Below are 14204 nucleotides of genomic sequence, written 5' to 3'. Positions count from 1 at the left end.
AGCTTATACAAGGTATATATCTCAGGGTCAGGGGGTTTATGGCTTTGGGGTTGGTGCACCTCCATGTCAGGTGCAAGATCTGTTTTTGGGCAGCACTTTGAAAATTATAACAGTGAATAGACGTCCTATTCATAGAACACTCTAATAATACTTCAGATCATTCCTGTTAAAGGTTATGTGAACACGAAAGTATTTTGAAAAGCTTCAAGTATTAATTTCAATGAGAAATAGACCCATTATGAGTTACTCAACTTGAAAAGCACACAGCTGGTATTTAAGCATCCCTCCCGGGGATGCTGTGTTCCTGTTTACACAAACTCCCAATTCTGATCATTCTTCGCTTTCAACTTGAAAGGGGTGGAGTTGAACAATTTTCACTTCAACTCTAAATTTAAAAAATCACTCACCAATCTTGAAACTGCATTTTTTCTTTAAGTGCTAAGGGAGGACCTACCAAATAATTTAGTGGAACATGGAACTAAGAAAGTCAGTTTGTTGGGTATTGAAAACAGTGATAGAAAGGTTTTTCTTTGTACAAAATTACAAAAGTATTTCTTGACAACAGACGCCCCCGACCGCTAACATTCCAGGGTTTGGAACTTGTTAGTGTGCTCTGTGCCCTAGACTACAGTGCCGGCTGGAACAAAGAGAAACAACACTTGCACTGTTCGGAGAGTGGAGCCCAGCATGTCATCACCAGTGAACAATCAGAAGAAGAAACTCAAACTGAGATCTAAAGGGTGGCTTTTGTTAGATGCACGCGGGCTTCAGGTACATTCAGTGCAGCTCTAAAAGAACACAGTTCATTCCTGTTACAATTAGTACCTGTAATTCAATAAGGGTTTTATAATACCACTTGCTGTTACTGTAAGGTACTTCCCATTCAGAATGTGTCAATGCTGTCTAGAGAACACTCTGGGGCTACAACAGAAGTGTCCAGTCATGTCCTGGAGGGTCATTCCACTCCAGGTTTAACAGGTCAGATGAGATCATTAACTACTGCCGGGTCTGGATGGAGGGTTAATTGGTTCAATTAAACAATTTAGAACAGGGTTGGAACAAAGACCAGGAGTGGAAGAGCCAACTTTAGCCACCCCTGGTCTAGATTCTACTCTGGAGAAGACTCAAGATAAAAAGACAGCCCTCAGCAGCACACTGTATCTCATTGATTGAAGGAATCTAGACATGAATGAATTAAGAAATGTTTTCCAAAAAAAATACAAAACGAGAACACCAGAGAATACAAACGCAGCAGGAAACGTACTCAGGGAAGATAATGATTTACTATGGAAACAAAATGCTTGTACAGCGTTCTGAATGTTATTCTGATTCTGGCTCTTTAAAAGATGCTTGTACAGCATTCTGAATGTTATTCTGATTCTGGCTCTTTAAAAGATGCTTGTACAGCATTCTGAATGTTATTCTGATTCTGGCTCTTTAAAAGATGCTTGTACAGCATTCTGAATGTTATTCTGATTCTGGCTCTTTAAAAGATGCTTGTACAGCATTCTGAATGTTATTCTGATTCTGGCTCTTTAAAAGATGCTTGTACAGCATTCTGAATGTTATTCTGATTCTGGCTCTTTAAAAGATGCTTGTACAGCATTCTGAATGTTATTCTGATTCTGGCTCTTTAAAAGATGCTTGTACAGCATTCTGAATGTTATTCTGATTCTGGCTCTTTAAAAGATGCTTGTACAGCATTCTGAATGTTATTCTGATTCTGGCTCTTTATACAGCATTCTGGCTCTTTAAAAGATGCTTGTACAGCATTCTGAATGGTATTCTGATTCTGGCTCTTTAAAAGATGCTTGTACAGCATTCTGAATGTTATTCTGATTCTGGCTCTTTAAAAGGTAAAAGCAAGAGACAGGATATAAGCATGGCATGACTGAAGTAAGAATGTTGTGTAGACAAGATATAACACTGAGCAAATTAGAACCAAAGAAATAAATCAGAACTTCATGTAATTAAGCAATACTTCATTTTATTATACACAACTGTTACATAAAGTATTGTGGTACACAAACTCGCAGGTATTTGAAAATGTTAGCTACTTTACTCAAAACAATGGTATTGAGGTCATGAAGCAGATTGTCATTGTCGCAACATATAACTGAACTACCAATTCAAATTGTTGCTGTTGTATAAGTGTGTATTATGATAGAATGAGATCATACAGAAGTCTAAGAAAAACAAAAATGGACATTGTCATTTTCTGCCTGCAGAAAAGCGATGTGTAAAAGGAGGTGCTGTACACATGCTCTAGCTGTGCCAGTACTGTTTGAAAACGATGTGTAAAAACACATGCTCTAGCTGTGCCAGCACCCTGGGCAGGAATGTGGGGTACTGTTTGAAAAGCAGGTGCTGTACACATCCTCTGGGCAGGAATGTGGGGTACTGTTTGAAAAGCGATGTGTAAAAGGGGGTGCTGTACACATGCTCTAGCTGTGCCAGCACCCTGGGCAGGAATGTGGGGTACTGTTTGAAAAGCGATGTGTAAAAGGGGGTGCTGTACACATGCTCTAGCTGTGCCAGCACCCTGGGCAGGAATGTGGGGTACTGTTTGAAAAGCGATGTGTAAAAGGGGGTGCTGTACACATGCTCTAGCTGTGCCAGCACCCTGGGCAGGAATGTGGGGTACTGTTTGAAAAGCGATGTGTAAAAGGAGGTGCTGTACACATGCTCTAGCTGTGCCAGCACCCTGGGCAGGAATGTGGGGTACTGTTTGAAAAGCGATGTGTAAAAGGGGGTGCTGTACACATGCTCTAGCTGTGCCAGCACTCTGGGCAGGAATGTGGGGTACTGTTTGAAAAGCGATGTGTAAAAGGAGGTGCTGGTGCTGTGTACACATGCTCACATGCTGTACACATGCTCTAGCTGTGCCAGCACCCTGGGCAGGAATGTGGGGTACTGTTTGAAAAGCGATGTGTAAAAGGGGGTGCTGTACACATGCTCTAGCTGTGCCAGCACACTGGGCAGGAATGTGGGGTACTGTTTGAAAAGCGATGTGTAAAACGGGGTGCTGTACACATGCTCTAGCTGTGCCAGCACTACTGGGCAGGAATGTGGGGTACTGTTTGAAAAGCGATGTGTAAAAGGAGGTGCTGTACACATGCTCTAGCTGTGCCAGCACCCTGGGCAGGAATGTGGGGTACTGTTTGAAAAGCGATGTGTAAAAGGAGGTGCTGTACACATGCTCTAGCTGTGCCAGCACCCTGGGCAGGAATGTGGGGTACTGTTTGAAAAGCGATGTGTAAAAGGGGGTGCTGTACACATGCTCTAGCTGTGCCAGCACCCTGGGCAGGAATGTGGGGTACTGTTTGAAAAGCGATGTGTAAAAGGAGGTGCTGTACACATGCTCTAGCTGTGCCAGCACCCTGGGCAGGAATGTGGGGTACTGTTTGAAAAGCGATGTGTAAAAGGGGGTGCTGTACACATGCTCTAGCTGTGCCAGCACCCTGGGCAGGAATGTGGGGTACTGTTTGAAAAGCAGGTGCTGTACACATGCTCTAGCTGTGCCAGCACATGTGGGGTACTGGGCAGGAATGTGGGGTACTGTTTGAAAAGCGATGTGTAAAAGGGGGTGCTGTACACATGCTCTAGCTGTGCCAGCACCCTGGGCAGGAATGTGGGGTACTGTTTGAAAAGCGATGTGTAAAAGGAGGTGCTGTACACATGCTCTAGCTGTGCCAGCACCCTGGGCAGGAATGTGGGGTACTGTTTGAAAAGCGATGTGTAAAAGGAGGTGCTGTACACATGCTCTAGCTGTGCCAGCACTCTGGGCAGGAATGTGGGGTACTGTTTGAAAAGCGATGTGTAAAAGGAGGTGCTGTACACATGCTCTAGCTGTGCCAGCACGCTGGGCAGGAATGTGGGGTACTGTTTGAAAAGCGATGTGTAAAAGGAGGTGCTGTACACACACTGTTTGAAAAGCGATGTGTAAAAGGATGCTCCTAGCTGTGCCAGCACCCTGGGCAGGAATGTGGGGTACTGTTTGAAAAGCGATGTGTAAAAGGAGGTGCTGTACACATGCTCTAGCTGTGCCAGCACCCTGGGCAGGAATGTGGGGTGCTGTTTGAAAAGCGATGTGTAAAAACAAAAAAAGGAAACTGTTTGAAAACGATGTGTAAAATAGCCTGGGAAAACAAGTCAGGCATTTAGCTTCAATCAAAAAAAAAAAAAAGAAGAAAACAGTAACACAGCCTGGGAAAACAAGTCAGGCAGGCAGTCAATCAATCTCTCTGAGCCTCTTTCTGTTGAAACCAAATGTTGTTCTGCTTTCATTTTAATGACATCCTGGCTTTCATCTTATGAGAAACGATAATGTTCAAACGAATGGAGCGGTGTGATGTGTTTGCGTTGTTCTAATGGCAACGTGGTCACATCCTGTACCTGCTTTAGTGAGTGGCCAGAGTGAACACTTGTGTGTCACAGCTAGTGTCTGAAGTTAGCTCTGATACTTGTGTGCATTTCTGATATTTTTGTACATTTTTGTAACTCCAGCTTCAACCCACTTGGATATGTATGCTTCTTTATTTCAGATCACAGTGATGGTGTTCACATTCTCATGATCAAAAATGAAGGTAAGGCATCAGAAGCATTACTTGTAAACACCTTGTGTCACACATACATAGATACCCTTTAGAAATATCCATGTATTTCTGTTTGTATACCTGGTAATAAAAGCACACACCCCCAAAGAAGCAGCACATTGCAGTCAGTGCCTAACCCATGAAGGCACTTGTGTTTCTACAGAGACTCTTTTATCTTAAACTGCACTGGAGGGCTGCCTCACACAGATTCCAGCACCACATATTCTGTGCTTAATGAGACTGGGCTGACTCATGTGTAGTGTTGAATGATTTGAGTGATATTAAAAAAACCAATGGAGTTCAGAGGATTAGCTCACATACTGGCGAAGTCTTGAGTGCAGAGAACTGACCACAGTGAAAAGGGTTACATGCAGCTCAATCAGGTCACTCGCATTTTGTTCCACACTTTGAATATGGCTGATCAGGAGAGAATCTAGACTGTTTAGAGAAGCAGTATCTGTAGCATTTCAGTTGGAGCCACACTGAGACTGATCTTAATGCATGACTGTGCACAGCTGAGACTGATCTGAATGCATGATTGTGCATGGCTGAGAATGATCTGAATGCATGGATGTGCACAGCTGAGACTGGTCTGAATACATGATTGTGCATGGCTGAGACTGATCTGAATGCGTGATTGTGCATCGCTGTCCTCCCCTGTTCCTATAAACCAGTAACATGAAATGCTCCATGTTTTATGGAGCATATTTAAAAAAAAAAGTGCAAAATGATTTCTTAAATTACAGAAAGGTACAAATTTATGAAACACAGTAATTCTCAAGTTTTAGCAGGAATATGTTGTTCTCTTGGGATGAACATAAAGATAATGGTATTGAAGGCACAATGCAGGCTTCTCCAGCCCAGGGTATTCCTGACGTAGTGGCTGGTCTAATCCAGCTCACAGGAGTGTGGCTGCAGGATCGCATGTCAATCTGTCTCCACTCTTCACTTGCCCCGTATGCGGGTGGAACTGCCCCTGTTTCCTGCTCTTCCAGCAATGCATGTTTGGTCCCAGAGTGATGCTTCTGATGCTCGGTAAATAATTCAGCAATTTACTTGGCAAGGCGGTTACACCCGAATTGATCAAGTTGAGCTCCTGCAAGGAAAGCAGCCCGCTGAATACCTCTGGCTTGAGATCCTTTAGCTTTGGGCAGTTTGATAAATCAAGGACCTGTAGATTCTGTAGCCCTTTGAAGCTGTTGGGCTGGATTGCAGTCAGTGCTGGAAGACTGCTGAGAGACAGATAGGTCAGCTCAGTCATTCCCACAAAGGCATTCTCCTCTATGTGGGGGATTGGGTTCCCGTCCAGATTCAGGGATCTCACAGGAACGCTCTGGAGCAGCGGCACGGCTGTCAGTCTGTTCCCAGCCAGGCTCAGGCTCTGGATGTTGGGAGAGCTGCTGTGGGGGTTTTTGGAGACGGCTGTCAGAACGTTGTTGGAGAGGTCCAGGTTGATCGGCTTCCCATGACCTTTGGATGTAAAGATATCCAACCTGAATTCCTGCAGCCTGTTGTTGCTGAGGTCCACTTCAGTCAGTGGTAAGCCAGAGAAGCACCCATCCGAAAGCATTTCCAAACAGTTGCTGCTTAAATCCAGGGACTCCAGGTAGCGCAGTTTGGAAAAGGTCTTGCTGTGGACCTTGGTTAGCTTGTTGTTGCTCAGGTCAAGGCTAACCAAAGTGGTGTAACCAGGTCCTGTTAGCATGGAGTCTGTGAGGGTCTCCATGTAGTTGGATGACAGATCTAAATAGGAGGTGTCTAAAGGGATAGGAATGGGGGTGATATGGGGTCCCACTCCACTGCAGTCTACTTTTGTGAGGCTGAAGCTGTCGAAGAGTCCAAAGCTCTCCACCTCACAGCGGCATCCTGGGTGGCAGCTCTTTGTGGAGGCGACATGCAGGATGAAGATCAGCAAACAGCGGAGCCACAGCCGAGAATCCATTCCTCCTGAAAGAAACAGAACAAACACACAGATACTTTTACTGTGTGCAAATCAATATTCCAGCTTAAAGTCGCTATGGATAAAAGCATCTGCTAAATGACTCATTAATAAATACCACCATGTTGCTATGTAAATGATCTCCATGTTCATCAGCACGGAAGGTTTCTCTGGTCCCTCCTGGTTTTCTTCAAGTACTATTATTGTAAGCTGTATTGATTATGTGTATTACATGTACTGTGATGTAAGTAGAAGCTGTGAAACAGTGTGCGGGTTGTGCTTCTCCTTCGAGAGAGTCAGAACATGTTGGTCTCGTTGGTCTCATTGAACTCAACGAATGGCAACTGTTTTAAGGTCTGACTCAGCGGGATGTTTATTGCACTTTCTTTTCACCTCAGGAGGTTTTCAGTGTTTGACACGTGAATGTCGAGACATGATTATTCTGGAACTACAAAGTAAAGCTCCACTAATACCAATAGGAGAGTCTTTCCAGCTGTGAAGCATCCCTCATATCTGCTTGTTTGAAGGACACTGTGGGGTTCAGGAGTGTACAGATTGCTGTCTGTCCATTCAGAGGAAATTTATATCAGGAGGTGACTGAAATCCTTTTTGCAGGACAGCAGTACAGAAAGGAACCCATCTGTACAGTGTGTCACATTTTAAACACTCCCCAGACAGCAGTACAGAAAGGAACCCATCTGTACAGTGTGTCGCATTTTAAACACCCCCCAGACAGCAGTACAGAAAGGAACCCATCTGTACAGTGTGTCACATTTTAAACACTCCCCAGACAGCAGTACAGAAAGGAATCCATCTGTACAGTGTGTCGCATTTTAAACACTCCCCAGACAGCAGTACAGAAAGGAATCCATCTGTACAGTGCGTTACATTTTAAACACTCCCCAGACAGCAGTACAGAAAGGAACCCATCTGTACATTGTGTTGCATTTTAAATACTCCCCAGACAGCAGTACAGAAAGGAACCCATCTGAAGTGTGTTGCATAATATGCCATGTGGACATCACTACTGCAGTATTATGCCTTTTTTTCAAATGGCTCAGGAAGCAAATATAGCCTTCATCCATAAGCAACTGTGTTCCAAGTTCAGTGTACCGTAATTAATTCAACACATTCCATTAAGTTTTCTTCCACTTCAGTTTGTCAAACAGGTTCAGTGTTTTATAAATGAAATCCACACGGCAGGCAATGCAACTTGATTAAATAAAACTGATCAGCTGCTTAATTTTGACACATCTTCAGAGGAAACAAGGAACGCCCCCTGCGAGAATGCAGGTCCATTAGCCAGTCGTGTAAGCAATGACTGTGGGGATCAGACGCACAGCTGGGTAAAAAGTGAAACCCACACACCTGCACCTTTGATCTTTACAGTAATAAGCATGTAGTAAAGCTGGAGCAATGGCAGTGGTTTAAAAGCAGTAAGTGTAAATCCCTGCGTGTCCTTTCACTGGTGAGGCTTGCAGAGCTGTGTGGTCATGTCTGTCTGTACACTCAAGCAGGTCCACTCTGAGTGATGCACAGCAGCACATTACTCCCGCCAGCCTTCACACAGGTTAAATGAGAAGCACACTGCCAGGACTGGACCGAACAGTCTCTGTGTCAGTGCAGGGGACGTGGTGTTCATGCAGGGCTGCACAGTTTGCTGTGTTAAATGCATGGAGAATCCTTTCTGATTCAGCCTGTATATACTGTAGGGGTCACCTGTTTGAACAAGAATGTGGGAGAGCAGCAGGCAATACCAATGCGTGTGTGCATGTCAGTGTGGGTGTGTGTGTGCGTGCGTGTTTGCATGTGATTGCGTGCTCACATTTAGATATGAAACAAACACTGCAAGCTCAGCGCATGTATTCACCTTTACACTAAAGAGAAAGGTACTGGGCGTCCAAATCTGTTTTAAGAGCACTGGCTGAGGGTCACTGTTGCAGAGGTTCAGTACACAAGGCTTGCTGGGCAAGGCCACACACGTGAGGGGACAGTGTTGGGCAATGCAGGAGAGATGTTTCTCTGTACAGCACAGCTCCACACACGTGAGGGGACAGTGTTGGGCAATGCAGGAGAGATGTTTCTCTGTACAGCACAGCTCCACACACGTGAGGGGACAGTGTTGGGCAATGCAGGAGAGATGTTTCTCTGTACAGCACAGCTCCACACACGTGAGGGGACAGTGTTGGGCAATGCAGGAGAGATGTTTTTCTGTACAGCACAGCACCACACATGTGAGGGGACAGTGTTAGGCAATGCAGGAGAGATGTTTCTCTGTACAGCACAGCTCCACACACAGGCACCTCCAGGGACCAGCTCCAGCGTTCAAGCTGGGTCTTCAACTCTCCTCTCAGGACTAGCTGTCATTTCTTTCTGACCATATTCATTTTCCCTTCTTTTAAAGTCATATTCTTAAGCTACAGAACAAATAAAGGAATACAATATTATTTTAAAAATCACTAATACAGTAAAGCAGGTTAATCTGCATCAGTGCAAGGCAAGAGCTTATAGGCCCTGAACCGGCATATCGAGGTTTCCCACATTCTTCAAACATCCAGGTTGGAAATGGATCAGATTGAGCACATTCATTATAGACAGCTGGCAACAAACAAGTTCTCAGGATAGTTGTGCAACATGTAATCTGGCAGAGATCTCTCTGAACATCATTCCCAAAGCAAGACATTAAGAGTCAGCTCTGCACCCTGAGGTCCAGCCTATCAGCCTGGGGGATTCCTTTGCACAGGCTTTGTTAAAAGGCAGGACTTGAACTGTTTATGAACACATAGCAGCTGGGTCTGTTTGAAGCAATGGAATGCTGTCCAACATCTGGAGTCGTACTTCAGATTAGTTTACAATTAAAACACTTCTGAAACTCCAGCTGCAAATCTAAAACGTAAAGAATTCTGAAATCCAACGAGAAGAAACTCATAAAAAGAAAAGGAAAAAAAGCGTAAAGAATCAGAACTTTTCACTATTGAGCCTTAAATGTTTTTAAAGCACAACTTATCAGAAATCATGTTTGGCAATATCTGTATTGAACGTTTTTATTGCTTGACCTCAGAATTCAGGATTAAGTTTTTTAAACGTCTGAATGAATAATTTGCAGTGTGTGCGCTTCTATCGGTTTATTTTAATGTTGGGATTACTGATCTGTCTATTGGTTTGTTCTGGGGTGCGAGTCCTGTTAGTTTGTCTTTTGATTACTGATCTGTCTATTGGTTTGTTCTGGGGTGCGAGTCCTGTTAGTTTGTCTATTGATTACTGATCTGTCTATTGGTTTGTTCTGGGGTGCGAGTCCTGTTAGTTTGTCTATTGATTACTGATCTGTCTATTGGTTTGTTCTGGGGTGCGAGTCCTGTTAGTTTGTCTTTTGATTACTGATCTGTCTATTGGTTTGTTCTGGGGTGCGAGTCCTGTTAGTTTGTCTTTTGATTACTGATCTGTCTATTGGTTTGTTCTGGGGTGCGAGTCCTGTTAGTTTGTCTTTTGATTACTGATCTGTCTATTGGTTTGTTCTGGGGTGCGAGTCCTGTTAGTTTGTCTTTTGATTACTGATCTGTCTATTGGTTTGTTCTGGGGTGCGAGTCCTGTTAGTTTGTCTTTTGATTACTGATCTGTCTATTGGTTTGTTCTGGGGTGCGAGTCCTGTTAGTTTGTCTTTTGATTACTGATCTGTCTATTGGTTTGTTCTGGGGTGCGAGTCCTGTTAGTTTGTCTATTGATTACTGATCTGTCTATTGGTTTGTTCTGGGGTGCGAGTCCTGTTAGTTTGTCTTTTGATTACTGATCTGTCTATTGGTTTGTTCTGGGGTGCGAGTCCTGTTAGTTTGTCTTTTGATTACTGATCTGTCTATTGGTTTGTTCTGGGGTGTGAGTCCTGTTAGTTTGTCTGTTGATTACTGATCTGTCTATTGGTTTGTTCTGCGGTGCGAGTCCTGTTAGTTTGCCTGTGTGTGTTTATAATCATCAACCTTTAGAAACTCTGAAAGAAACTTCCTAAAATCAATGCCATTTTGTTCTTCAAAAAGCACTGATCATTTTTGTATTTGATTTTTAGATGCTTTACCATCCCTCCTGTGAAATCAACAGATCAATCATTTCTGACCTGAGGCAGCAGCCGGTGCCTGTGAGCCCCTGAAGAGGGTCCACAGTGAACCTGCGCAGATCTGTTGCCAGCAGTAATTAAAAGAGCTGCAAGCCCTGACCTCTACAGCTTGGTTAATGTAGATCTGCACGGCTTGGATAACAATCCGACCTGTTTACTAACGTCTAGTGTTTAATAAGATTGAAAGAGTAGAGTCAGCTACATGTAAATAATCACCTTCGCACGTCCATGTGTATCTATCTACGTGTACAGCGCGTGTATTACATATATTCGTGTACACACTGGGATGTACCGTTAACTAGCACAGCATGACTCTGCACGCTTCACTCCTGCAAGGGACAGAGTAGTTCAGTTGAATGGATCAATACCCCAGTGCAGGGTTATTGCAATTATAACAGACTGGAGCGAAAACCGTTGAATGATGCGGCAGCAAACTGACACACCAGCGATAGGTGCCGTTCAACAGCCAGTCTGCTCTGCTGCTGTTCGGGTCAATAAACAAGGAATCGCTTTGTGCACAACGAGGAATTTTAGTGTTTTATGTAAAAGGTGATTATGAAACATTTTTTGTTTTGTTTTTGGTTAGATAACCACACTCGTTTTCCTTAATCTCAAACTGCTTCCTAACGTGAGCACTCTCATACATGTTGACTTGACCTCGAGAAAATGTACGCGGAGAGAGCGAGGATCTCATTCTAGTTCGGGCATGTAAGTGGTAGAAATGTTAACATTTTGCAACTAAAAAATATACCTTTTATAACAAATAAACCGTGAGCGTAGCCAGATCCGCAGTGCTGCTATCAACAGCCTCGTTACAATGCAACACTGCGTGCCAAATCAAACACTGCCCAGTCTGTCGGGATCGGCCGCGGCGCAGGAGGAGGAGAAGGAAGGCTGTGTTTCTTCTTCATCCGATCAAATTACTTGTGTAACCGTGGCAATACACACTGGAGCCTGAAAACCATCAGCCCGACTCCTCTCATGCTGGTTTTACAACTGCACCGCTCAAATGAACACAAAGTATATTTAACATAAATTAAAACCCTCACACGCGTCTGAAGCAATTTCAACACCGACAACAGTTACTAGCCGAGTTAATAATAATAATAATAATAATAATAATAATAATAATAAATAATAATAATAATAATAATAAAAACAAATTCTATTTTATAGATCGTGCAAAAAATACAATATAGATACACTTCACGAAGAAATGTTGAAATAAAAACACGTTCGTACTTCACTAAGATTTTAAAGTTAAAAATGAAAACGAATCCTCCATCGATGCGATGTTTCAAGGCTGCTTATGTAAACTCTGACGAAATAAACTTTCTAATCGAGCTTCCCAACTGTTTCTGTAAGTAACGCGTACTGTTTTCCTTTATGTTTTAACCTCACCTTGTCTGCTCAATGAAAAGTCCCCGAACTCTCTGAAGCTCGAGTCTGATCGGAAGCGAAGAAGCGGCTCTGTTTTTCCTGGAAAGTCTTGCATTCGTGCTCTGAATGGTCCGGTCGCTGTGGGCTCTGCTGTCTCACATTTTGCGGAGTTGTTCGGTGCTTTCAGCACTTCAGCGAGCACGCCCTTGTCTTGATTTACGCAAACTCCAGTCCCATCCCAAACTCACGAAAGAGGAACACACCTTTTGTTCGTACGTTTTGATTCAACAGGCAAACTTTTAATTCAATCTGCAGTACAGGAATGGTAACTAATAATGAACTAACAGACTCACGCGCTCTGGCAGCGGGCCTTTAATCTGGGGACCGTGAACAAACACTTCATGCGTGAAATAAACGAAAAATACATACGCTTGGCTTACAGTGTCTGTTTCAAACACCACAATACCTGCAAGCACATCCATTCAAATACACGTTGTACATTCACACACAGTATATCTTTATTTTCTTTACAATAATTCCGCACAATACGGTGTTTGCTTCAGTACTCCATGAAGATTAAAAAGTGACCACCTTATTATGTGATGCATCAATTTGTTTAATTATTTTAAACGATTTAAACTAATAAGAGGCGAGTCGTGACGAAGATCCCGTGTAGAGACTATAACACACGAGGCCACTTTCACGCTCTTGTTTTGTGACATATGAAGTCGCCAGTTGAGCGCCCATTGTTAGCCAGGTTCTTCGTGTGATGTTGCTGCTGGCACTGAGCGAAGTCGCTGAACAATGTCCGCTGCAACTCCTCGTTGATTTAATAAACTGGCAGCAACAGTCGCTCTGCCCTCTAGTGGTACTCATTTACAGAGCATCAAAAAGGACCAAAAAGAAAGTACGCAGAGAGTACACAGAACTGCAAACGCAAGTCAAAAAGGAAGTTAGAAAGGCCAAGACAGAAATAGAAATGAATATTGCTAAGGGAGCTAAAACCAATTCCAAAATGTTTTTCCAATATTACAACAGAAAGCGAACATTCAAAGAGGAGATTAAATGTTTAAGAGATACAAATGGCAAAATCGTAGATGAAGAAAAAAAATAGCAAATATATTAAATGATTACTTTTCACAAGTTTTTACAAAGGAAGATACTGACAACATGCCCCACATGTCATCCAGTTCCTATCCAGTTTTAAATAACTTTAGCATAACTGAGGCAGAAGTGTTAAAGGGACTAGGAGCTCTTAAAATAAACAAATCCCCTGGGCCAGATGAGATCCTCCCAGTAGTACTCAAAGAAATGAAAGAAGTAATTTACAAACCGCTAACCAAGATCATGCAGCAGTCTCTTGACACAGGGGTGGTACAGACAGACTGGAAAATTGCAAACGTAATACTGATCCACAAAAAGGGAAACAAAACTGAACCAGGTAACTACAGACCAGTAAGCCTGACTTCTATTATATGCAAACTTATGGAAACTATAATAAGATCCAAAATGGAAAATTACCTATATAGTAACAGGGTCCTGGGAGACAGTCAACATGGTTTTAGGAAAGGGAGATCATGTCTAACTAACTTGCTTGATTTTTTTGAGGATGCAACATCGATAATGGATAATTGCAAAGCATATGACATAGTTTATTTAGATTTCCAGAAAGCTTTTGACAAAGTCCCGCATAAAAGATTAATTCTCAAGCTGAACGCAGTTGGGATTCAAGGAAACACATGTACATGGATTAGGGAGTGGTTAACATGTAGAAAACAGAAAGTACTTATTAGAGGAAAAACCTCAGAATGGAGTGTGGTAACCAGTGGTGTACCACAGGGATCAGTATTAGGTCCTCTGCTATTCCTAATCTACATTAATGATTTAGATTCTGGTATAGTAAGCAAACTTGTTAAATTTGCAGACGACACAAAAGTAGGAGGCGTGGCAAACACTGTTGCAGCAGCAAAGGTCATTCAAGACAAGATTCAGAACTGGGCAGACACATGGCAAATGACATTTGATAGAGAAAAGTGTAAGGTACTGCACACAGGAAATAAAAATGTACATTATAAATATCATATGGGTCAACAGTTTTTGTTGACTCAGAAATGTCTTCATCTAGACAATGTGGGGAAGCTATAAAAAAGGCTAACAAGATGCTTGGATACATTATGAAAAGTGT

General features: G+C 42.9%; 2 protein-coding genes across 2 annotated transcripts; both read right to left on the bottom strand.

Annotated features, from left to right (window-relative positions):
• Positions 1-2265: 2265 nt before the first annotated feature.
• Positions 2266-4989, bottom strand: LOC121307993. Its single transcript, XM_041240278.1, has 4 exons — positions 4984-4989; positions 3551-4074; positions 3032-3473; positions 2266-2805 (listed from the first exon to the last, which is right to left on the bottom strand). The coding sequence occupies exons 1-4, from the start codon at positions 4987-4989 to the stop codon at positions 2266-2268; spliced, it is 1512 nt and encodes a 503-aa protein (XP_041096212.1).
• On the bottom strand, positions 4254-12373 carry tsku (tsukushi small leucine rich proteoglycan homolog (Xenopus laevis)). The gene is made up of 2 exons (XM_041240284.1): positions 12041-12373; positions 4254-6542 (listed from the first exon to the last, which is right to left on the bottom strand). The coding sequence occupies exons 1-2, from the start codon at positions 12132-12134 to the stop codon at positions 5494-5496; spliced, it is 1143 nt and encodes a 380-aa protein (XP_041096218.1). The 5' UTR covers positions 12135-12373; the 3' UTR covers positions 4254-5493.
• Between the last annotated feature and the right edge of the window lie 1831 nt (positions 12374-14204).

Source organism: Polyodon spathula, unplaced genomic scaffold, assembly GCF_017654505.1.
Source record: "Polyodon spathula isolate WHYD16114869_AA unplaced genomic scaffold, ASM1765450v1 scaffolds_67, whole genome shotgun sequence".
Taxonomy (NCBI): Eukaryota; Metazoa; Chordata; class Actinopteri; order Acipenseriformes; family Polyodontidae; genus Polyodon; species Polyodon spathula.
The sequence above is the reverse complement of the archived record's forward strand: the minus strand, read 5'-3'. Positions and strand labels throughout refer to the sequence as shown.

What these genes read in the sequence shown, in the direction of transcription:
- LOC121307993 (XM_041240278.1), bottom strand. An exon ending in CTTTTCAAACAGTACCCCAC is followed by an intron (nt 3,474 to 3,550) that starts ATTCCTGCCCAG and finishes ACAGTACCCCAC; the next exon opens with ATTCCTGCCCAGGGTGCTGG. An exon ending in CTGGCACAGCTAGAGCATGT is followed by an intron (nt 2,806 to 3,031) that starts GTACAGCACCCC and finishes CTTTTCAAACAG; the next exon opens with TACCCCACATTCCTGCCCAG.
- tsku (XM_041240284.1), bottom strand. Translation starts at nt 12,134, where the DNA reads ATGCAAGACTTTCCAGGAAAAACAGAGCCGCTTCTTCGCTTCCGATCA. An exon ending in CTTTTCATTGAGCAGACAAG is followed by an intron (nt 6,543 to 12,040) that starts GTGAGGTTAAAA and finishes TGTTTCTTTCAG; the next exon opens with GAGGAATGGATTCTCGGCTG.